At 39.3% G+C, this 24,826-nt stretch overlaps 1 protein-coding gene across 4 annotated transcripts in view; it reads left to right on the forward strand.

Annotated features, from left to right (window-relative positions):
- LOC121890715 (neurexophilin-4) overlaps positions 1-24,826 on the forward strand; it is a 75,370-nt gene that overhangs the window by 32,006 nt on the left and 18,538 nt on the right. Inside the window, exon 1 of one of the 4 annotated variants that reach the window (XM_042403214.1) lies at positions 1,214-1,693. The exons of 2 other annotated variants lie outside the window; for them this stretch is intronic. In XM_042403214.1, the coding sequence (XP_042259148.1) occupies positions 1,640-1,693 (54 nt within the window). In that variant the 5' untranslated portion in view covers positions 1,214-1,639. Of the gene's footprint in view, positions 1-1,213; positions 1,694-24,826 lie in introns of those variants that run through there. One more of the 4 variants, XM_042403232.1, reaches the window with a different exon arrangement.

Raw genomic sequence — 24,826 nt, forward strand, 5'->3', positions numbered from 1 at the left:
CAAATAGACTGTTATCTGGTCAGTCAGTCACTCAGACAGACAGTTATCCAAAAGGGACATTATAAAGTCAAGACAGACATTATACTTATACAGAAGAGAGATCTGCCAGTCATTCAGTCAGACATGTATGACTGATTGACAGCATTATATAATGCTACACAGACAGACAGGCAGGCAGACTGATCAACACACACAGACGAACTTGCTAGACACTGTGCGTCCCAGATCAGTTCATTTTAAAGGTGGCACAATCAGGCAGGCAGCAGCTGGGACTGGCCATCAGGGAGAGATGTGGGGCCACACTGCCCCAATATATCCATGCAACATTAATATTTTGTTTTTCTGGAAATTTATAGTCTGGCTAGCTTGTACTGTTGGCCCATATCACACACAGTCACTTAAACGTAGCAGTCAAGGTTCATGTTCTTGCGTAATGGTTGTTTTCCATTTGCTTTTACATTTTCTATTTACTGTTTTGTTGGTTTCCCTCGTGTATGCATGCAGATAGTGAGTGATGATTATGGATGTATATTATAAAGCTATTTCCATGATTTATTCTTAGTTAATAATCAGAATAATAATGCCAATATCATGTAAAATGAAGCATGATCCAAAATAAAATGCCATATGAGCGGTGGTAGGGCTGCAACTAACACCAAATATTCTCATTATTGATTAAATGGCCGATTATTTGTTACGTTAGTCTATGAAATATCAAAAAATTGTTTTAAAAATTTCGCAGAACCAAAGTGGACACCTTCAATGTCCAATCAATAGTCAAAAACACACAGATATTCAATTTACTATCATACATAACAAAAAAAATCCTCATTTGAAAAGCTGGAAAATAGAAAATTTGGCATTTTTGGCAGTTGTAGTGTTAAACAATGAATGTGTGATCATCTTTGTAGCCAAAAGTCATATTTTAAGCAAACCACTTACTTTTTTGTGGTTACACTAGCTGACTGTACGGAGTCTTAAAAAACCTTATTAACAGCGTCCTCTCTGGGTTCGTACTCGGTGGAGTGTAAATAGTCACCTCATCATCTGAACACTGACAAGACAAAATATTCAACATGCGCTTGTGGTTAGTGTGGTTGCCAATAAACGAAAGCTGCTGTGCGCCGTGAAGCGCGCACACGGACAGGGAGAAAGATAGAGAGAGAGAAAGAGAGAGAGAGAGAGAGAGAGAGAGAGAGGGAGGGAGGGAAGGGAGTAGAGGGAAAGAGAGAGAGGGGGGGGGGATCTCATCTCTCTAAATCAACCAGTCACTATCCTAAAACACAAGAAGCACTGGTGATCTTCAATGAGATCCCCTCTTTGCCTCCACCCTCCAAACTGACTTCGTCTCCGCACAAAACTTCCCGCAAACGTCCAGCATGAGCGGAGGCAAACGCCATGGATGTGCCACATGAGGCGGACCGGAGAAACTGAAGCCACCGCTCAAAGTTTGCCTACAGAAACCACTGTGACACTGACCGAACAAACTCACAACTTTTAACGCCCTTTTTTCTGCTCTTCTGCTACTTTTTACTTGTCGCCTGCCAGTTGGGATTGCTTGGATTCCGCGGTGTGTCTTTATATGTTCAGCCGGGGAGACGTGTAGTTTTTCGGGGTGGTCCGCTATCAGGAAGGTGACATGCAGGTTCTCGGTTGGACCATAGTTGTCCTCTGCCAGTGGATCCTACAGAAGGTGAGTTTTTAATCATCCTGAAAGCAAAACATTTAAAATATTTTAATATCCAACCACAGTGGTTTTGGGGGTGCTGCGTTTGCAAAGAAACACCTGCCTTCTTCTTGTAGAGGGTCAGTTTCCTAGAAACCACTCAGCTGAAAAATATGATGCGTGAAATAACGTTTTTATTGGGTCCCATAAAGAAATTTATAGAAATAAAACTCAGTAAGACCTGGTGATTTTATGCTTTCGTTTGCTTGTACCGTGTTTCAACTGTCTTTGTTAATTGGAACTTAATTCAAAGTTCTCATATCTTCCCAAAAAACTGTTTAGACCACAAACATGACAAGATAGATGATCATTTTTTGCCTCATTTTGTTTTATTTGTTTGGAAAAAATGCGTGAGCGACTTTTGCCCGATCTCCAAACAGATTCTGCTGTCTGAGCGTTTCCCCTGTACTCCCAGTTAAGCAGCCCTCCTTATCTATTTATCTATTTGCGCTCCCAGCAACTTCCTCTAATTTTTCTTCAGAAGTTAAACACGCCCGTGGCTTGTTTTATTATCTCGGCATCGCTATGGCAAAGAGTTTGTACGCCTAGTTTGGCTCTGCAGCTGCTGCAGCTGCTGATTATGTGTGGTTAAATGCGTGCGTGCGTGCGTGTACGCGCGCGCTCAGACTCATCTTTGGCTGTTTGCGCATTATAGTGAGTGTTTTCCTGGTGGGTTTACACTCGCAGAGATAATGTACACATCATATCTAGACCTCCGCACATAATAGAATACAATACAGCAGAATACAATAGCAGGCTGTCTGTCCCAGCAGATACACACCATCTGTACTCAGTATCTTTGGCCTCAGCAAGAAATGAAAGAGGATAAAAACATGACCTTTCACCATGATCCCTCTTCCTCACCTCTGGCTTCCTTTGTCTTCCTCTGCTTCCCTTTACTCCTCCTGTTCCATTATGCTTAATTTAAATTCTCACCAATTTTAATACAAGCCACTTACTCTATCTGCAAATGCGTGTGAAAAATGCATAACACTGTCAAATCTTGCAGAGGTTCTTATAAGATCTTTTAATCTGCTATTTATTTATTTTTTTTACAAGGCTTAGAAGCAGTCCTTGAAGTGTTAAACAAGTCTTAATAGCAGAGGAACATCACTTGATTCAAGTGACAAACCGTAGTGTTAGGACTATAAGAGTTGAGGAGGCGGACGGGCGGGGAACCTTCACTGCTTACAGATTTGCTTGGTGGCCCACATTAGCAGGCTTTCTTTCTGCACACACAAAAAAAATGTTGATGGGTGGGTAGTTTAGTGTGTGATTTTTTTTTTTTTTTTTTTAAAAACACCCTGTTGGCTGCTGGCAGATTGAGGTTAGGTTGTATTGTGACGGGCAACGCTTCTTTTGAAGATTGAATGCAAATCATTTCTCCTGCAAAGTGGAACTGCTATGCCTCTTTCGCATTAGAGTGCAACTCGGGTTCAAGTATTAGGATCGACTTGGTATTAGATTATATCAGCCACGCTTTTCAGTAATGTGCCATTTGAAATTGTCTTTTTGTCTTTTTTTTTGGAATGTTGTGTGTTTTCAACAGCTATAAATGTAGATGTAGACGGCACAGTGATTTGGCTGAAACAATATGACAAGTTACATCCTCGGGAACAGTATTAGCTTGAGGGATTAAGAAGTGAAGAGGTAAAAGAGGCAGTGATTATGTTAGGGCTGGTGAAAAACTGAGTAAACAGAGAGCAGGAAGGCTAAAAGTGAGGAAGGAGGGAAGAGAGGAGATGAAAGCGAAACAGAAGTCATCAGAAGGGAAGCAGGAGAATATAAGGTAACACTAACCATCTCTCTAACTTAATTTAGTGGTCTCTTTGAACAAAACCTACCCTTAGTGGCCATTTACAGTATCTTAGAGGCCTATTTAAGTTCATGTATAAGTGCGTTAAGTATGAATTGTGAGTGTTTGCGAGGGAGTGTGAAGGAAGACGAAGGGAAAAGGAGTATAATTCTCTGAAAGTAATCCCTAATAAACAGCTTTTGAAGATTGTCTTATAGCTTTAAATGCTATCATTTACATTTGGACTGCATCAAAAATGTGAAACGTATTTTATATTTATATTTTCAATATGGCTCATATGAAATGTATTTCTTTTAACATGCAAAGATGATAACATTCTATGGGTGGGTGTTCACATTTGTGTAAGTGCGTTTCCTGCATATGATGTCCAACGCTGCAATATTGTCATTTTTTTCTCACCTTGTACTTTGAAACGATATCTACAGTAACAGCACTACAAAAGAAGAAAAGATGTGTGAAAAGCTTCTTTGCTGTTTTGTGCTCCCAGTAGGAACAATAGCATTAGCCGGCATCTCAACCTGACAAAATCCTCTTATGTCCCCTCATAAAACAACTAGCTATACACCCCAGGGATATTACAGCAACTGAGTCACTTTAATTTCATTATATATAGTCCTTCTTCCTTTGCAATTATGTCTCATATGCTCTGCACAGCTTTGCATTTCAGTACAAACCTCTGTCCCAGCAACTTCCTCTAATATTTTTCCCGGTGAAATGTGAGTGAGAAATATAATTGTTTGTCCATGCCTCATGTTCATGCCCACTTTTTGTACACTTATTCATGCCATTGAGGGGAAAAAATTGGAGCCATTACAACAGCAGGATCTGATGTTTTCAGCCCATCCTCCCAAGAAAAACAACAGCATAGGTCATAAATTCAGTAGTCAAAAATGACCCATCCAGCAGCCGTATGACCCAGAGAAGTGATGCAGTTCAGATGATGTCTATATCAGGTGACAAATTTCCATATTTGGAGGTGGCAGGTTGGGTGGATGGCCAGATAGATAGATGGCAGAAAGTGGACTTAGTGAATCAGGAGAGTTTTTTTAAAAATGATTGACGTAGTGTTTACTGTTGCCACGATGACGAAGGTTGTCTAACTTAAAGTAAACCTAAAGTAGTAACTTTAACTCACACCATGTTTCAAGTGATCATTTTAACCCAAACCATGATCTTTCCATAACCCTAACCAAGTGGTTTTTGTGACTAAACCTAACCTGACCGTAACCACAGTGTTGTCACACCATAAAGCATAATAATTTTTTATAACAGTGATTTGGAACTGTTTTGGAAAGCTGCTGATAGAGGCGGCATATTAGAAAACGCTCCTATGGGTCATTCTGGAGTGCATCGTACAATCGACCTATTTGGTCGTTTAATTATGAGGATGTGTTGGATGTTTTCCACCATGGATTAAACCAGGTGGTTTTTTGTTTCCCTCCCACTCTCTGTCTTTTTGTCTATCCATCTGTCTGTCTGAGGATCATCTAACTGTCAAACGGCCCAGTTTCAACAAGCAGCAGCCTGTAATCTGTGCAAATTATATTCTCTATTCACAAACCGATTAGATATGTAATCTGTTGAATCATGATGACAGAAGCAATCACATTACTGCTATCTATTGCCTCTGAAATTGTTCCCAGAGATCAAAGCATTCTTTAACCTAAAAAAAATGGCACAGATTCATACAGTATTTTAATGGATTCTAACACAGTTTGCTTAAGGTTAAGCGACGATCCATTTTTATTTAATTTGTTTTCCCCCCCTTTCAACAACTCTATGCCCCATTTTTGACAACCCATTACTTTTAAAATGAGTCATCATTTGCTTGGTGCAATGAATAGCTTCACCTCAGGCTTTGTATTAGCCTTAAGGAGAGGGACATTTAATTTAAATGTGTGAAGATATCATATATTTTATACTAATGTGAAATCAAACATCATTATAGACATGTAGGTTCTGCTTTATACAAGCATCTGTCTTCAGAGTTCAGGTAATGGGGCTCATTGCCATAAACATAATTGCATTTTTGGTGATTTAATTAAAACTCTCTTCTTTAAATTAAAGAAATAATGTCAAGTGTGAATAATAACTCCCTCATAATCCCACTAGTATTCTGCAAATTCTATATTAACCAGAAATAATACTGGAGGCAAACAGCAGGCACAGAAATGAATATTATGGTGCCAAAATTTAATTACAAGCAACATGTGCACCCTCTGTTTGACTGGCAGCTCGACTATACCTGAAGTTCCAAGAAAGGGAGCATTATGTCTGAAATTACTGATAAGGCAATGGTATTATTTTTAAGGCACAAAGGAAGAGAAACCCTGAACATATTCAGGAGCATGCAGAGAGCTGCTGCTGCTCTCACTGCTGAGGCCTGTTGCAGGTGTTTGGTTCTCATCCTGTTGGAACCACCTGTTCATGTTTGATATGCAGATATTAAAGGTGTTCCTGGGTCAAAGATTCAGCTACTTTTAATGCATAGTAAGTGCACTGTCTCACTCTGGTTTTTAATTCCAATCCCAATCATGATTTCAGAGTCAATCCTCACTCTGAGGTTGATGCCACAGATAATGAGCTAGTTTTTTTTTTCTATAGAGATATACAGTACTTAAGTGCGTACACATATTTTACTGCACAAGTTTAGTTTTGTTTGTGTTTCATCTGATGGCCTTGCACCATCCCCACAGCATGGGAATTTGCATTCAAACTGTGTAACGCAACAGTTAAGGGTTCGCATTTTCTGTCACTTTCACTTCAGACAGACAACATGTTCATGCACGTTAGATAACTAAAATATATTTTGGCCTCTCATTATCTTGAGCCCACACCTCTTCTTACGCTCGTCCAATGAAGGCTCACTACAAATTACCTGAAGTCAAGGTTGTTGCACGGAGAAAGACAAGAGAGGACTGAATCAGGATTATAGGCTCCTGTAGGTTCGTGTTCTTGTTTATCATATTAAGGTAGGATTTTGGTGAAATTTCAAGTCATCTACCACTTCTCTTTATGATAAATTAACTCCAGCAAGATGAGGGAAATATTGCTTTAGATATGAAAAAAGGTTGACTGCAGGATTTACATTAACATCCTCTGGAGACCATGAATATAGGTACAAACTTTCATGGCAGTCCGTCCCTTAGTTGCTGAGATATTTCAGTCTGGACCAAAGCAGTTGAACGACCGACAGACTGACATTGCCGTCCTTAGAGCCGCACTGCTCGCACGGCAGCAAAAAGAAAAGGCTACTGACGATTCGGTCACCTAATTAATATCTGCATCATATGACCAATGAATGTTGATAGAATGATGTGACATGTGCTGTCCACTCTGACTATAAATCATTCATGTTGTTGGCACAGGTCTATAATTCAGGCCCAGTGTGTACAGACATTGGACATTGGGGGTCTGGTAAACTCAGCACATTTAAATGATCTGGTCTCCATTCACCCAGTCAGTACCATCTCCTGTAATGATCAGTTATAATGTTAATCACCTTCAGTTTTTTTTCAGTGCTTTTATCATCTTTTGGAGTATTTGCTATCTATTCATTCCTCATCTTAGCTGTTTTTCAAAGTAGTTATTTTGAAGTAGAGGCTGTTTAAATAGTACAAAGTAGTCACAGTAAGAAAAGAAAGTATTCTGTAAAAAATCAAGTTAATTTTTCTGTTTAATTTAACTTGCCTCCAGCTGTCAGAGGAGTCTTGCTTTGGTTTGGATTGACTGGGTTGTGAATGCCAGATGGTGGGATTTCACATAACTGCAAATAACATTGGCAATTGGTTGAAGCTTTTATGTGGGAAAGAAAAACATGGAAATCGGAGAAGCCGACAACTTGAATAAAACGCCCCCTCCCGCCTCATCACGGTTTTTGTGGTGTTCCAGTATGCACAAGTTAATATAAAATGCTAAAGAGAATGTCTTTCATATGATAACAGTTTATAGCTTGGCAGTGTTTGGATACAACAAAGTGTTTCATTGGTTTCTTTTTCAGTGATTCGCTACCTTTACTAGCTGAATTTGTTTTCTGTTTCATTTCAAGCAAACAAGCCTTCGTTCTAGCAACAGAAGAAAAAAGGGTTTAATTGTGGTGCTTGCATATAAAACTGGTCACATGTAACACTGATGGGATGAAAATTCAAAAGTGAGCAAAAAACCTCAAATCATGCTAAAAACTGGAGCATTTAAATTTCTGAACACATCTTGTTTGCATAGCTGATAGTTATGTAGTTAATTTAAATATCATTCCAGGTGTGAAAAGCCTAATCAAGTACAGTATGTTGCACTGTCAAATAATTATTTTTTGACAATTTATGTGAGTGCTAGTCTTTGTATGGCTTGGTTGCCCAATAAGTATCCAAATAAACTTGCATTAAAATTATAAACTGTCATATGATAGTGAGCATAAAGTCTGCATTTACTGTAGGAACTCAAAATTATCGTGATGGGATGGAGGGTTGAACCATAAGTTATAAGTAATAAGTACTGCAATAAGTACTGTCTGTACACCCTTAACTTGACTTAAAAATACTGCCACACCCTACCCAAAGTGTTAAATGTTAAATAAGAATAAAGAGCTACAAATTGCAAAAAAAAAAAAAAACAGTGTGTTCTCTGCACTATAGCAAAGCAAATTTTCAATTAATCAAAATTGTTTGGTAAAAATTTGCCCAACTGGGTGAATGTAGCACAGATGCAATACTGGGTTAACTATATCCAGTAGCCATGGGTAGAAAACCATTGGGTCACCAATCAAAGTCAAGCCAATAGGTTGTTTTGACCCAGTGTTAGTGTTATTTTTTTATATTATTGTTGGGTTATTTACCCAAACTTTATGATATAATTATAAATTGTGTACTCTAGCTCCTTTTAAACTTACATGGCACTGTGTGTTACTGATTGATAAATGTGTATCTTTTGCAGTTTCAAATGTTCATATTTTCATTCATACTGTCGTATTTTGTATAACTAACAATAGATTTGTGACAGTTTGAAGGAAAAGGTAAACTTGTTGTGACACTGGGTCAGAATTATATTTAGATTAGGTAAATAGCCCAACTTTAATACATAAAATAACGATAACCAGGTAAAAACAACTCATTGTCTTGGGTCTGATTGGTTTTGGCTCAGTGACTTTTAGTGTGCATTTATGTAACTATTAACTATATTACAGGAAAGGCTGAAATAGAATACAACCTAACGCAAACCCTAACCCTAACCCTAACCCTATATCTGGGATGAGGAAAAAATGCTTTTACAGTACCTTAATTCATTCGAACCGAATGGAAACAAACTCAAGGAGTAGTGTTTTAAGAGTCGCTACACAGCTTTAACATAAGCACAAAATATCCCTGACCTGTTGTAAAAATGAGTTCTTGAGCTACAGTGAAAACACAGCCGGACAGAGAGAGAAGCAGAACACTGGGCTCTACATCACACCATGCGACCCGGGTTTCACTGCCAGGATAATCTGGAGAAGAAGGCCTGGGCACAGCTGCTGCCTCAGCCCCATGAGGGTCTCGCGTCTCCCGGCTTGAGCCACCGTCCAGCCTCCTACACAGCCTCTCTATGAAACTGTCAGCTTGAATGACGGAGGAGAAATGAGTTTGGTTGGGATGGTGGACAGCAAATATGAAGTCTAAATATGAAGCTCTGTGTTTCTCATTGTTCCAGTTTCTGTAGCCTTTTCTGTAGTTTTTCCTCTTAAGCCGTCATACTGACTCAAGTTTTATGTTTCTCTCTCCTCTCTGCCTGCGTGAAGGGAAGGAGGATGAGGGCAGAGCAGGCAAAGCACATATGGAGGTCCAGGTCAAGATAACCACACCTGATCTGTCTTGAACTGAGCTCTGCCCACACTGCAGAACACACACTCACACAGCATTTTAATGGCTCCCCGCCTAGCTCAATGGATGGGCTACCATTATTACAATTGTACTATGTATGACTCACCGATCCTTATGGAGCGACTGTGTAAAATTGCTCCCTGAGAGGAGTTGGGGGAGCAAAAAAAGGGAATGTCTGAGGAGACGATAACGCCTGAAAAGAAATCAATTTGAAAATATTACTCGTAATCTGTTTCCCGTAAAGATATGTGACAGAGACGTGCATGAATAGAATGGAGTGATGATAAAATGAATTATTCACAAGCATACTCATGAACACATGTATACAACCAAGAGGTAAAATTAAGGAATGCAGGGTACATGAGCACCTGATTGTTCAGTGTTATCATGACCAAGGTGGGATAGACAAAGAGCTTATTTATTACACAGCAATCACCACTGAGGTATTATAGCCCTGATGGCAGAGGGGAGAAAATGAACACTTAGCCAAAGCCGATAAAGGGACATTACAACTGGGTGTGTCATGGCCCTGTAACAGTGTCTGCCAAGAGGGCAGACATCCATCACTGCACAGTGTCCTGAATGGAGAAGGGCGGGTGGGAGCTTCACAACTTCATCCATCATCCAACTTTTTAATGTTTATTTTAAGTCACAGTGAGGCCAAAACATTTGAATGAGTTGTTTTAAATATTTTAGCTTCTTAATGTTCTGTGCAGGATTTCCTTACTGTTGGCAATGTGGCTGGATATCAAACATCAGTACTTCTTTGGTACAGACTGAAATGTACTGAAATAGTCAGTGAATGTCTGGCCAGATATGTTATCTTTTTTACTAACTATTTGATTATATTGTTCCTGATTTCAATCACAATTTTTTGCCAATTTTAGACAGTGTTGTTCTAGGGCATCGCTCGAGGGATTGCAGTGGCAGTCAGTCCTCCACTTTGGTCCAGACTGAAATATCTCAACAACTACCAGATGGATTGCCATGAAAATTTCTACAGACATTCATGGTCTCCAGAGGATGAATCCTACTGGTGATTCCCTGGCTTTTCCTCAAGTGCCAACATGAAGTTTGGATTTTTCGTTTTTAAGTGAAATGTCTTAACTGTTGGATGGATTTCTATGAATGTTCAGACATTCATGTCTTTGGTGACCCTCTGACTTTTCATCTAATCCAATCATCAAGTCAAAATGTTAATTTCACCAATTTGGACAAGTTTGGTTATGACCAAATACCTGCAAAACTAATTACATTCCCATCAGCCTCAGCTGTAGTTTGTGTTTCGTGCCAATTGAGCATGTTTGTTTACTGCTAGCGTGGCTGTAGACTATTTGTCTTATTAGACAACATTTCATATATGAGAACTTACTGTATGTTAAATGAAAAAACTTTTTTGTACACATATATATTTATAATTCTCAGATATGTTATCTTTTTTTGTTTTGTTTCAAGAGGGGGTGTTTTTGTTTGTTTTGTAATGTATTCAACTGTTAGTTTTCTTGAATCTCCACTAGGGTTTTGTTGTTGCTGTCCTCTTTTGCATGACTTAATAAATAAAGCAGCAGAGGGAGATTTTGGGCATGAAGTGGTCAGCCCTACTTTGGATTGCTCTACTGGTGTTGCTCCACTTTGAGAGGTCCCCAGTCATCTTCGTGATGTGAGCAGTGTGTTAATCTCTCTCTCCCCGACTCCCTCTATCTTTTTCCTGGCTGCGAGGAGCAGAGTCGAGCTTTGGAAATAGATCACATCAGAAGGGACGCTTGGCTCCTGATGATGGGCACCGTGTTTGTTTCATACATGCATGATGAGTAGCTCAGCTCTCGGCGGGGGCAACCAGTTACGTATGGCATAATGCTGCTGCTCGTGGTCAATGTGTTGCCTAGTCACAGCTCCCCCTGGGAGAAAAGACACGCTGTGCCTCATACTTTTTCTATTTGATATAGCAGTGTGTATTCTGATGTGTTCACGTGTGTTTACTGGTGCGAGAGACAAGCATGTGATCTGAACACGGGCTCATACAGAGCGCTGAATTGTTTCAGAATCTTAAGAAAATGAAAGGTTGTGTATGAGTGTGTGTCGCTGTTTTTGTGCACAATTTGTAATTACCTGTATATATACTGTAGATGCATTCGATTTTTAGGGCTGCAACTAATAATTATTGTCATTATCAATCTATCAATTATTATCTCTACCATCATTTAGTTAATAAAACGTCAAAAAATAGAGAAAAATGCCAGTCACACTTTCACAGAGCCTTATGTTGCATCAAATTGTTTGCTTGGAATGGCAAACAATCCAAAACCCAAACATATTCAAATTGCAACAATATAAAACAGAGAAAAGCAGCAAATTTTCAAGAAGCTAAACTTAAAATGATAATCAATTATCAAAATAGTTGCTGATTGTTTTTCCTGGCTATCAACTAATTGATTAATTAACTAATCATTTCAGCTCTAGTGTTTTGTTTTGCACACATGAACACAATATTTGCATATGTGTATAGCACAGGAGGTATTAGAGGTGTTAGATGGCCTTGAGTTTTCACAACGTCTTATGATTAATAGTGACACACCTGGTGGAGATATATAGAATAGGAGTTTGTGCATGTAATGAAATTGTAAAGTGTAATCCGAGAGACACCAAATCTCATAACTCATGGTGCAGACGGCAGAGAATGCTCAGGGTCAGCTCAGCGTGAGAAAACCTGCCACAGATGGGACTGTGGAGGAGGGATTAGTTTGTATCATTTTTTAATATCTCCGGCATGGCTTGTAATGCATTAATTCAGACATGCATTGAATTTATTGGAGAACTAAGGCAGGGTGAGAGGGAAAAAAAGACATAGGTAACCCAGCTAGAGTGGTGACCCCTTTCATAAGCCTCAGTATGCACTGAACCTCAGCAATCACTATCTTAATATATAAGAGATCCTGCGGAAATCTGCTGGACATACAAGAATCTCCGGGATTTGATGTGTTTTTTTTTATAAAGAAGATATGTATTCTTGTTTGTCCTTTCAGGATTTCAGGAGCTACACGTGATGCATTATTGAGATGAAAGCAACACAGTATGCTCGTACAAGCTGTTATTTTTTTTGGATTTGTTTCCTGCAGACTGTTTTTCCATGTAAAAACTTTCTTTATATATTGTTTCCTGGACCTATGCTTAATGGAGGGTGGTCAGGAGAATTCAGTAGAGAAGCGAGCACTCCACAGATCCATTTGGTCACAGATCCCTCGCACCTCTCTCAGTCTATTTCTCTGTCTTTCTCCCTCACCGTCTTTCATCTTACACCTCTCTCACCCACCACCTGTCCGTCAAAACCTTCACAATCGAGCCTCTATCTTTCACTCCATCACCCCATTTCTCCTCCTGCATGCTCCTTCCACTTCCTCCTCTCCCCTGCTCCCTCACTTTGATACTGGTCATGCCAGGCCCACAACTACTTTGCCAGTGTGCCTGATTAAAATGTAGCCCTAGAAGAAATAAAATATGTGAGGAGAATTTCATAGTTTCAGCTTCCAGCTTCTTGTACTCCGATAGCGTCTGCAGGAGCATGCTGGTGGAGACTGGTGGTTTGTGTTTTATTTTTTCCTTTTTCCTCTCTTGGTGGTTTCTGGCTCCAGTCACCATGTTTCTCTCTGGGTGTTTCTGGATCAAGACATGGCAGTTCTCACTGCTGAATTATATAAAATCTTTGCTTGGTTTTTAGTTAATTAGCCCGCGCAAAGAAGAAGCAGGGGGGATGGAGAGATTGATGGCAAGAGAGAAGGAATGGTGTGTGCGCAGGCGGCGAGGGTAGACTTTCCCTCCTTTAACTTGGTCCAAGTTGGCCCAAAGGAGGTTACTGGGGAGGGAGTCTAGGTCAGGGCTGAAGAGGGAGAGGAGTGCAGAGCAAACTGAACTTGAGGCTGTGTGGGTGCATCAGAAAACCATCTCACATCTTAACTGCCCTCACATTGGCAAATTTCATTATACTCCTCATGCAGAGCTTAACTGTCAGCATGTGTGAGAGGACCCTGACATGTATTTTACCAATTTATGCTTTTGATGTTATTACAGATTCTGAACAAAGGAATTATCTGTTGAAGGGCTGTCCACAGTTTGTGTGGACGTTACCAATATGTGAGTAGCCTCGCACAACCAGCCCGCAGATTTTGTTCACTCACTGTGGTCTGATAAACCTGGTTTTATATCAGCATGTGTTAGCGGCATCATCAGTGAGTATGGACCCCACTAACCCTATCTTTAAATAATGTATAAATAACTGACCATCTGAATGTGGGATTCTCATTTCAAAACAAAACAAAACAAAACAAAAAAAACAGTGTGCTCTTTACATTTAAAACAACACTTTTCAAAAGCGTTCTCCGACAAGTGACCTTTTGTGGTCATGCATATAATAACTGAGGGTCTTGTGGTGAGATTCTTCATTCGATTGCTGTTTTCAAGGTGAAGAACGAAATTTGAATCTCAACTTTTAACCCAATGTGGACAAGACGTCCTTAAAGTGCTCCGAAAAATTGAAATTTGATCATCCATGACAGCTGGGCAAATTCCATCTTCTGAAGCTCATGCGATATGACTGAAAGCTCCAGAACAGTAACTTAAAGGACCTTGGGTTGAGATTGTTTTGTCACTTTCATCAAGTTGTTCTTTTAAACCATGACCACAATCTTTCCTTGACCTTAACTAAGGTAAGTGGTTGAGTTGGGTACATAAACCTGACCAAACCATAACCATAAGTGGCACATCAGAAAACATTCACATAGTTTTTGTAACAGTCATTGGGTTTATTTTGGAAGGCAGTGACAATGTCATACTGCTGATATAGAGGCCAGATCAGAAAATGCTCATATGGACTGTTTTCGAAGCAAATGACAAAAGACCTAATTTATCATTTTTGGTACAAGGATTTGTTGGTTTTGCTTTTGCTTTACTTGGATAAATCTGTGTTGATTCAAATATAGGCAATGCAGTGGCTGGGTTGTGTTTACATTTGATTTAGATCTGCAATGCCTATTAATATTCAGAAGTTGGAAGGGGACAAGTGGTGCTGAGTTGAAATTCAAAATACAGCACTACATATCACCATAATCTAAACCACTTGTCATAGTTCATCCAATTAGTCCAGGTTCCAGAATCAATTTCCCAGAGACTGTTTTCAGGATTCAAGATCATTTCATGGCAAAAATGAAGCTTGTGAGATTAACGCTGATATTGAAAGAATAACGTGATCTGAATTGGTGATTGATAAAAATCACAATGCCCTCATTTATAAAAAATAACTTAAAATAATGATCCTTTTCCTTTTAAACCTTTATTTAACACTGGAACTAGCTAATTAACAACAAACAACTCAATACTTTTTTCCAGTGGATAAAAGTTCAAATTATGATGCAAATTCAAACTCTGGCCTTAATAAAGATAACTGAAACTGCAATCCTTGTCACTCACACAGCTGGATCATGTGCACATATCCAAAAAAACTCTGCTTTCTCTCTATTTGCCGTGGTCAGAAAACCGCAGATGTAACCGGTTTTTCTGAAGCCTCCGTTCACTTTGCTCACCAGATGACACCCTCCCCTCGGCAAATACTTGGACCAGACCCCAACCTGCATGTAGCGACATGACCAGTCGCTGACAGTGACATAATGTGGCACCTAGAGAAACAGACAGGGAGAGAATGAGGGGTAGGAGGTGACAGACAGGGAGACAGACGCAGAAACAGACACATATGTTCCACCAGTGTGAGGCTGGACATCTCACTGCAGAGAGCTGTGTATCTATATGCTCAGCTGAAAGGAGTGTGAACAATGTAATGCAGCACAAACAAGGAGGGCAACAGCAGCACAGTTTGAATCCCTGAAGGACTGACCGGGGAATGCTGATCTTACTCTTCTTCCTCTCCTTATGACTTTGGGCAGAGAAGTTGGCAGCAGTATAACCTTAAACTTTCAGTGCAAGTCTGCTGTAGTGAAATGTGTTGCATGACCGACTGCATGTAGCTCAACTAACTACTGTTCAGGCAGTGAAAAGAAAAATTCTTGAATGAATCAAGTTAATGTGCGTATTCTGTGATCCAGATGATCCCTCCTGTACACAGTATGACTTTCCATTTTCCCCTTTTTTGTTACAAACTCTACAGTTAAAACCATGGCGTCTTATTTTTTTGATGTTTACTGGATTTGAAGTCCATCTGATATTAAATTCTGTAAGCGTTTATTCTGCTACAGAGTACAAATCTGCTTCTCTGAATTGTATGCCCTGTGCTCTTTGTCTGAGAAAAATCTGTACCTGAAAGGGAGAAATTTATATTTTATATTTTTGGTTTCATAGTGGCATCCTGGTCTGTTCTGTGAGAATGCTGTTGTTTCTTTTCTATGTAGACAGAAATTATTTGAATAAAACCAAACAAATAATTTTATTGTTAGCCATGGTCCACTGACTTCCATCATGACATTCATAAAACAAATAGCAAGAAAAAAACTTAAAATCCCATTCAGGTAGATTACCCCAAACAATGTAAAGATAATGAACTATGCATGATGATGATATCAGACCACAAACACTTTTTTGATGCTGATTAACAGCCACACAACACAGAAAGGACCAGACTTTGAACCATAACCCACAATAGCTTTCCAGCTGATTCTCCTTCACCCAGTCCCTAGCATCACAGGCACGGGACTCAAAATCAAGTTTGTGCATCAGGCCATACTTGTCTGCAAGAGCAACAGCCTCAGCAGCAGTTTTGACTTCATGCTCATTAATATAGGTAGCAGCATTGCTCGGCAGAGAATTTTTGAACTTCTCCAAAACCATTGCATTGCACAAATCAGCAAATGTTTTAACTTCCAAAGCCGAACACCACTGATTAAAGTGAGTTACCAACTCCCTGGCAAAATCCATATGCGTCTGCTTACTTGACCTTTCCCACGTTCTAAATTTCTGCCTGTAGGCTTCTGGCACCAACTCATACACTTTTAACACAGCAGCTTTGACTGCAGTTTAACTCTGGCTGTAACTCACAGGAAGGGAAGCATAAGCTTCTTGAGCCGTACCAGTTAAGACGCATTGCAATAGCAATGTACGCTCAGAATCAGGCCACCCTCTACTGTCAGCCACACATTCAAATAGCAAAAAGAAGGTGTCAGGATCTCTTTCACAAAACTTTGGCACCAGACGCAAATTACCAGCCACATCAAAACGTGGAGGAGACTCTCGAGACACAGAGGAATCATTAGAACCTGAGCCCACTGCCATCTTACTATCTCGAATCAAAGTCAATTTATACTCTTCCAGCTTGAGCTTTTTCATCTCTGTCGCCTGCTTCAATTTTTCAAGAGCCAATTTCTCCCTTTCTGTTTGTTGCTGAAACTGCAACAAAAGTAGTTCTTTCTGCTGCACAAAAGTTAAACCGCTGTTTAAACCAGCCGCACCAGAAACAGACAGACCAACAAGCTTAGGAGCAGCTCCATCAGAATGTCCCTCACCTTTGAAAACACCCTCATCAAAAAAATTAGCTTTCAAAATTGCTTGTATGTTATCTTTTAAGCGTCTATCGCTAGCATCCATTTCAAAATGGTCAGCAGTATTCAACAACTGCTCCTTACTATTGTGATCCAAAACGTCCTCTGCTAGGGCCTTCAAAAAAATCCTCAATACACGCCATGACAATACAACAACACCTAGGCAATAGAAGCATATTATATACTGTTAAACGAGTCTTACGCACTAGCACAGGACTGCACAGACCATCAAATGCACATAACAGAATGCACCAATAGCCCAATGGAACAGTGAGGCAACCAGAGAACTGGTGACCCCTTTGTAGCCAAGAATGTGCCCATTAGACTACCGTTCTAAGCAAGTTTGCTAGTACAATTCCCCCCAGTGAATTCCAAGGGTAACCGTTCTACAGCCTAATCAGGGTGTAAGCTCTGACAACCTACTTTGAATATGCACCTGACAGCCGGTACTACCTGCTATGAGCCTCAGAAATCACTAGAGTACATGCAATCTGGTGAAACAAGCTAACCTCTCCTTTACTCAAACACCCACAGCTAACATTCCAAATATCAACACAACAAAACAAGACACTAGAGAATTATACTTACATGTAACCAATTATACCGGTTTAGAGTGACTCCCCCGTAGTGCACTTCTACAACCTCATTCACAAAATACTGCAAACTCTGGATGTGGTACCAGTGCAGCAGAGGCCAATACCACTTTTTATGCACAAAGACCGTGAGAGAGAAAAACTGCGCTAGTACAACTCACTAAAAACACTGCAAACAATGAAGTCTACTTGCCGTAAGAGGTAACAAATTTAACCAAACCAAGCAAAATTACCACTACACCTCCAAAAACTGTTAAGACGAGCCCTCATTTGTCACAGCCCGGCTCTAAATTGACTTGGCTCTAGACGGTGGCAAAAAAAGGGAAGTCACACGGGTATTCCATATATTAAAGTAAAGTAGTAAAGTAGTAACAAATTGGTGGGGTGAGTCTGTAAGATCATTAATGTAGGGGGTGGATGAGTGAGTGTTTGCTGTATAGGTGTTGTAGGGTGGAACAAAAGAGGAATAACTAAACAATGCAGGAGTGTGTGGGGGGGAGAGAAGAGAGAATCTGAACTGGCAGCTTCACATCTGGGCCCAGCGGGACACACCTGGGCCCGGTGTGCCCCATCCTGCTAATCAGCCTGCCCTCAGGTACCTGGCCTTGCAAACAGAGCACAGCAGCAGCAAGCAAAGCAGAGGGGCCATCACAGTTAGTATGGCGGCTACGTCAGAGAAACAACTGTCCAGTCAGAATACAGTATGTAAATTACCTGCTCAAAGAAACACACCCACAGAGCTACAGATTCAACTGTAGATGCCGGAGACTTTACATTTCTTTGTATTTATGTGTGTGAACACACCGTTACAAGCATGGAGATGTCTTTTGCTGCTTCTTGGCATGTTGAACGAGCAAACAAAACCAAAAAAACATCCACTGGAAGAAAAAGTACAATGCTAACGTCAGATTGCACTTTACTATTGTTTTTTTATTTGCGACACATTGAACATCTTAAAAGCTTATCTGCCAATGTCAGCATCGGTCAGTTTAGATGCTAAATCCTGTGTCTCTTTTACTTCAAGACCAAAAACGTAAGTTGCAGTTACCAGCGCTAGATTGCAGTCGTTAGTTTGTTTACATTATGTCTCCGTGCTCCTCATGGTTTAGCTGTCAGTCCTGCCCGCCCACTTCAGGCCTCTGCCTGAAGGCTAAAAGAGCATTTCAGATATTTTTTAAAAATTCGTTTAACTATTCATCCAAGTGGTTGCTAGTCTTCTTGGTCCATATGTTACTTTCACTAAGACAATAAATTTGAAAGTCACTTTGACGTTGATTTTTTACTGCAAAAAGGAAGGACTTCAGTGGTTTCAGTTGAGCCTTAAGATGACATTCTTATAACATAGACTGGTCACTGCTTTGTTTTTGCTCTCCATTCTGTCTTTCACAACTCTTCAATATTATCCTATGAACCTTTTTGTTTTCTAGGTATTCATTTCCTTGACAATGTTTTTTTCTCTCACTTTTTGTAGTTGGATGTTTCTTGCAGTTGAGATAAGGAGGCCAGTGTGATCTCATGTCTTAGTACATCAGACAGCAGAGTATTGAGAGGCCAGCATCGTGTCCTGATGGCCTGCTGAGCCACATAAATCAAACACATGCACACACAAGGACAGAAAGAAAGAGATTAAAAAGATATTTGTGAAAGATTGACTACTCTGTTGCCTTGTAAAATAGAACTGCCAAAGGCTAAAAAAAAAAAAAAAAAAAACATACTACTGTATATATGTACCCGTACAGCAGTCTGTTATCAAAAATCCCTGTTTAGACCTTGAATGAGTAAACCCTCGTTTCAAGAGCGACACACACCCAGAATTTATGGCGTAGTCTACAAGCTGACCATCATTCTTGCGATCAACTTAAGGACTTAACCTTAGAGTAATATCAAAAAATGATGTGTCTACAAATTTTGCTCCTACATCATTGTGTGCCTCAAGGTTTATCACATCTTACAAAATCTCATCAGGCAAAGCAATTTGTATTTAACTGGATGTGCATTATTTGGAGATTGCCACATCCACTAAATAGAGATTAAAATGAGATTTACAAATGAATGTTGCTGATAAATGTTTTTTGTAATTTTCCCCGACGTTTAATCCACAAGGTCAGTACTCCCCACAAGCCCCCCTGACTCACCCATATCAATTCTGTAATTCACATTCCTCCCCCACCATTTTTTTTTGTTTTTGCATTTCATATCAGATACACTACCTGCTACACTTATTATTAACTACACAACATGGATTACACAAGGCTTTGAAATTTAATGTTTGTTTCAATAATATGTGTGTTTCAGACCACATTAATATTTGTGTATCCCTCCTACCCATAATACTGCTGCACCTTAACATCTCCGGTTTCTTTATGCACGTTGCCTCGACAATGATTTCTATTTTGGTAAAAACTGATTTTCATCTGTGATAACAAATGTTCCTCGTTGAGATATTAACCCACCGTCCCATTTTCATTTACCACGTCTGATGTAGCAAAGATTAGATTCTGTTGCCAAATGGTTTAGTTAATGATTTCATTTGTGTTCTTCATTGAGATATCAAACCCCGGTGTCGCCTTTACATTCACATTTCCAGTTTGTAGAGATTACATTCTGTTGCCAAATCATTTCATACTTGTTTTATAGATCATACCGAATGTCATGTTAGATGTCAATCCTTTAAGTCTCAGATGTTGTCTGTCTATATGCACATGCAGTAGAGGATTTGTGCTAAACTCCTGTTCCCACTGCAGTAAATGTTCATATTTTATTTCTTTCTGATTTTAGGCACCAGAAAATACTGGAAAATTATGTGGCAAACAGATAATTGCATGACATAACTTTACAGTGCAATGTTTGCAATGCTGTTTGCAAAACATGCAAAACAAGCCCTTTATTAAGTCAGTGAAGTGATTTTTATGCTGGAGTCAAGCGTAAGACATGAGAGCATCAGTGATGTGTCATCTATAATTTAGTCTTTAAAGCTGTGATCTAAGAGTTTAAATAAACTTTTTCTCAAGGGATTGTACTCCTTCATAAAGCTACGTTTGTGCTTGGGTACTTTTTTAGCTACATTTGTTTGATTTTGTTGGATTTCTTTAAGCGATATTATATTATTAAATTTGCAATTTATGGTTTTTAGCAAAAAGCCATTATATTTAGGTTTTGCAAATTAGCAATAGTCTATCTATGATGCTTTGGTACTTAATTAAATAATGAATTCATCACTTTTTTGTTGCGGATTTGCCATCTACTGTGGTTTAAGAACATGTGAGAAAAGATGTCATGCAGTTCTCAGTAAGGGTTGGTGTAAAACGGAGCTTGTCACAAGTGGATTCACAAAGATTATGCAGTGGCTGGATAAGCTGGCAATTTTATTTGTGAAATGTGTCACCAATTTAAATTCAGCTCAGTGCTGTTTTTCTTTCTCGTTTCTAGTTAGTTTTGTTAATGTTATGTTCCGTGAGCCCTCTGAAAGGGTCATAGAGGAATGAAGTGATTTTTCTCAGGCTAAGAGAACCCAGAAACCCATTTCCTATTGGCTGGACAAAGAACCTTTCCAAAATGGAAAGTGCTGTTTTCCATAGAATATTGTTCCTAGGGGCATGACGGTCATGCTGAAACCATTTGTAGGATAAAGGAGAAAATGATGTACTGAAATATATTAAAGGTAAACCTTTGATGGTTTCAGTACATAATTTTGGCTCGGTCGTTATAGGTTATGTTGGAGTAGTAAAAGAGGAAATCTACTTGTTTTCCCTGTCGACTGTTCTTTCTGTGTTGTTATGAACTAAAATAGCAAAAAACAAAGCAAAAGCTGTTATTTTACAGCATAAGTGTTGTGTGTAGCGAATGCAGAACCACTTAGGAGGAGGCTCGGCCAATCACACAGAACCATAGTTTTGAAATGGAGAAACAGCCAATCAGTTTGGATACAGATTTATCAGTTTCTTGTCAACATCAAAGGGAAATGTGGAGGTGGTGCAGTACTAGCAGAGGTCACTGTAGAATAAAAATCCACCCTGAATTTTATTTGGCAGAATTCTTCAAATGTTATTTTGGGATGATAAATGCAGCAACTTGCACAAACAATACATTTAGTTTTCGCTACACTTTTAAAGTAAATTGACTTGGTGTGGATTAGTAATAATTACGGCACTTTTCGAGAAGGCTCAGTTTCAGTTTAGTTTCCAATTACCAGCTAATTGGGATTGTTCAGGGGTGCCTGTGAGCAGCTTTACCAAAGGCCACAAACAAATTTGTAAAGAGTGGGCTGCTGGCCTTATTGCCTTGAGGTTGTATTGGCAAAGCTAACTCAGTGTGTTTAGACTGTTGTGTTTGTGGGTTAATTGTTCCCTTGAGACCAAGCCAACCGAGACGATCTGAAGAACTCTGTCATCCTTCCTTGTCATTCTGAGGCCGCTGGAAAGGGTGATAGATAAGAACTGTGCGAGGAAAATGATTGTATATCACTGTGGAGAAGGCGTGATGACTCTATGAAGGCATGAGAATGTGATAGATTCATATATTTGGGGTTAAAGGGGGAGAGAGAACATTGTGGCCTTCATTTGTCATTATACTTTTGTAACTTTTTGTTTTAACCAGTGGAAAGTAACTGGGTACATCTAATCCAGGAAAATTCTGAGGTACTTGTAAGAAATAGTAACCAGGACATTGTTTCTGAAAAGATATTTGTTGGTGCTCCCAGCACACCAAACAAAAGCTCGATTACATTGCTGTAATAGGAGAAATCTCAGCAGCAGAAATCTCAAAACCTGAGTAAATAAAACCAAAACTAACTAGGGAAACATGGTTTGATTGATTTTGGTGAACTGACACTTTAATTAAATGCCAACATATCATATCACATTTCCAACTGTCCATTAATGTAACAGAGTTAACATAATGGGTGGTTTGTAGATTTTTGCGACAAAAATGAGCATGATTCATAGTGTGAATCTCCCTTTTCCTTTTTCCAGGTTTGGTGCAGTATGAGCAGAAATCAGATTGCTAGAAGTTAGTGTTTGCTTTGCTGAAAGCTTCAGAGTGCAAGATGCATAATGTCATTACTGATTCAGTCAGCAGAGGGGGTTGTCAGGAAGGAAGAGGAGGAGGAGGAGGAGGGTGCAAAATAAAATAAAACAATCTCAGCTAAAATTAAAAAATGCCACAAAATGAAATAAAGATGAGTGCTCCACTGAGCCACAGACTGAATATAAAAGACAATCCTGTGAAATATACATGGCTGGTTGGAGTGTTGAGCAGAATGCTAAGCTCTAAACTCTACCTGTAACCCACAATACAGGCCCTGATCCAGAGCCTGTTGATCATCTCAGAACATTTGGGGATCAAATCAACCGCTGTGATCAGACCAATGGAGCTGTTTCCTGCTCACCTAGGCAACAACAGACAGGAAGACATAGAAGGGAAGAGACCATCTCCCATATTTAATAAGATTTGGTGTTATTTTTTCCTGTCTGTAATGCCTTTATTATTGCAGATTGGCTTAGCGGTGAAAGGTATTGATTGTGAGTCAGAGCCCCAACTGAGACTGAAGAGAAAGAAACAGAGATGGAGAGATGGAGGGTGTGGGCTGTTACCAGCAGGTGATTTGTATGTGTTTAAAAAAACACGTTTTTTCCCCATCACGCAAGGATTTGTTTTTGTTTTTTTTTCCTAGCATACTTTACTCAAATGAGTGGGGTGCATTTATTTATTTGAATAAATCAAAGCAGTTGTATTTCAGTCTCTGACATGGGCCTTTTTTTCAGAGAGATTTTTGCAACAAGACCTATTGTGTAGAGATAATATAACAGTAACAATGGGTATATGGTGTGTGTACTTGCATGTAGCAACATGGCCAGTGAATGCTAGAAAAACACACATATACATGTAGTATCATCTAGAAGAGACAGCCTGAATAAAAGAGAACATCATTTTTTTATTTTTGCTCATTTGAGTATGAAATAACAGAGAGACATTAAATACATGTTCCATATTGATTTGGGAGTTAAGATAATGTTCATAATTTAATGGTGCTTAATTATGTCCTATTGCTCATTCAATCCCACTTAAGCCAACATGTTCTACAGTAGGATATTTAATTGTTTTGCTGTCTCCAGCAAACCCTGACTAAAAATAATGACTTGGAGAAGCATGAAAGAAAAGATATATGGAGATGATGAGTGAATGATTGTGTTCATGTTCCTATTCTTAGCCTTGCAGTGGGGAAGCAGGGCTAATGATGCTTCCTGACCTTAATGCTTAACACTCAAGGTCAGCCCACCACTGATGCATTGTGGGCAAGGTGTCCTGGACCGCAGAGGAACACGGCAGATTGAGCTTGTTGTTGTTTGCTGTGACTTTGCCCCAGAATTTATCACTGTTCTCCCTGAAAGAATAAAAGATACAATCACAAAACAAGCAATTTATTCAGCAGTGCAGCTCTGAGGGAACCGGCACTTGTTCTATGAGTTACAAACCCAATCTTTAACTTTCTTCAAATTATGCACTGGCAATTTCACACTAATGCTAATGGGAAAATAATGCAAGAGAGACAAAAGATTTAGGATTTTCAAAGAGACAGAGGAAGTTGTGATTGAGCTACCCTGCTAGCTTTACTAATAGTTCATCTCTACCTTTTAGAGTCAGGAACATTTCCTCCACTTCAAAATATATCAGAATCAACATTATTATGCCATGTATGTTTACACGTATAAGGAATTTGAATCTGGCTTCTAGTGGCTGTTGATGTACTCACAACAAAGTTCAGGAGATGCACGTGGACATACAGCCAAAACAAGGACAACAAAGCAGAACAAGTGAACACAGGTGAACACAAGTAGGTGAAAAAAAATAGATACATATATATAAAACAACAAATGGACAACAGCATACAGTGTCTGTATATAGGTACAACTATTTTTGTAAATTGTAAAGAGGATAAAAGTAATGCAGAGGTGGGTAAGAGGGCAAGGAATGTTGAAATAAATGTTGAATGGATAAATATTGTATGGGTCTTGTCCAATAGAGACAAAACCTGAGTATGCAAATTACGCCCTTTAATCTTAATTAATTAATGAGAAACAGGTTGTGTTTGCAAACCAACGCACCATCCTTAAGTGTTTTTCTCACCTGTTTTGAAAGAGCAAAAATAGCTGAAAGAGACGATATGGAAAAAGTAGAAAAAGAAAAGAGAAAAGAAAACAGAATGAGAAGTCAATGCAGAGGAAGGTGCAACTGGGAGGAAGGCTAAATGTTTACTAGAGGGAGGGAGAGTCAGCCTGTCTCTCTAGCTTGGATCATTAATTTGTGTT

Source organism: Thunnus maccoyii, chromosome 3, assembly GCF_910596095.1.
Source record: "Thunnus maccoyii chromosome 3, fThuMac1.1, whole genome shotgun sequence".
Taxonomy (NCBI): domain Eukaryota; kingdom Metazoa; phylum Chordata; class Actinopteri; order Scombriformes; family Scombridae; genus Thunnus; species Thunnus maccoyii.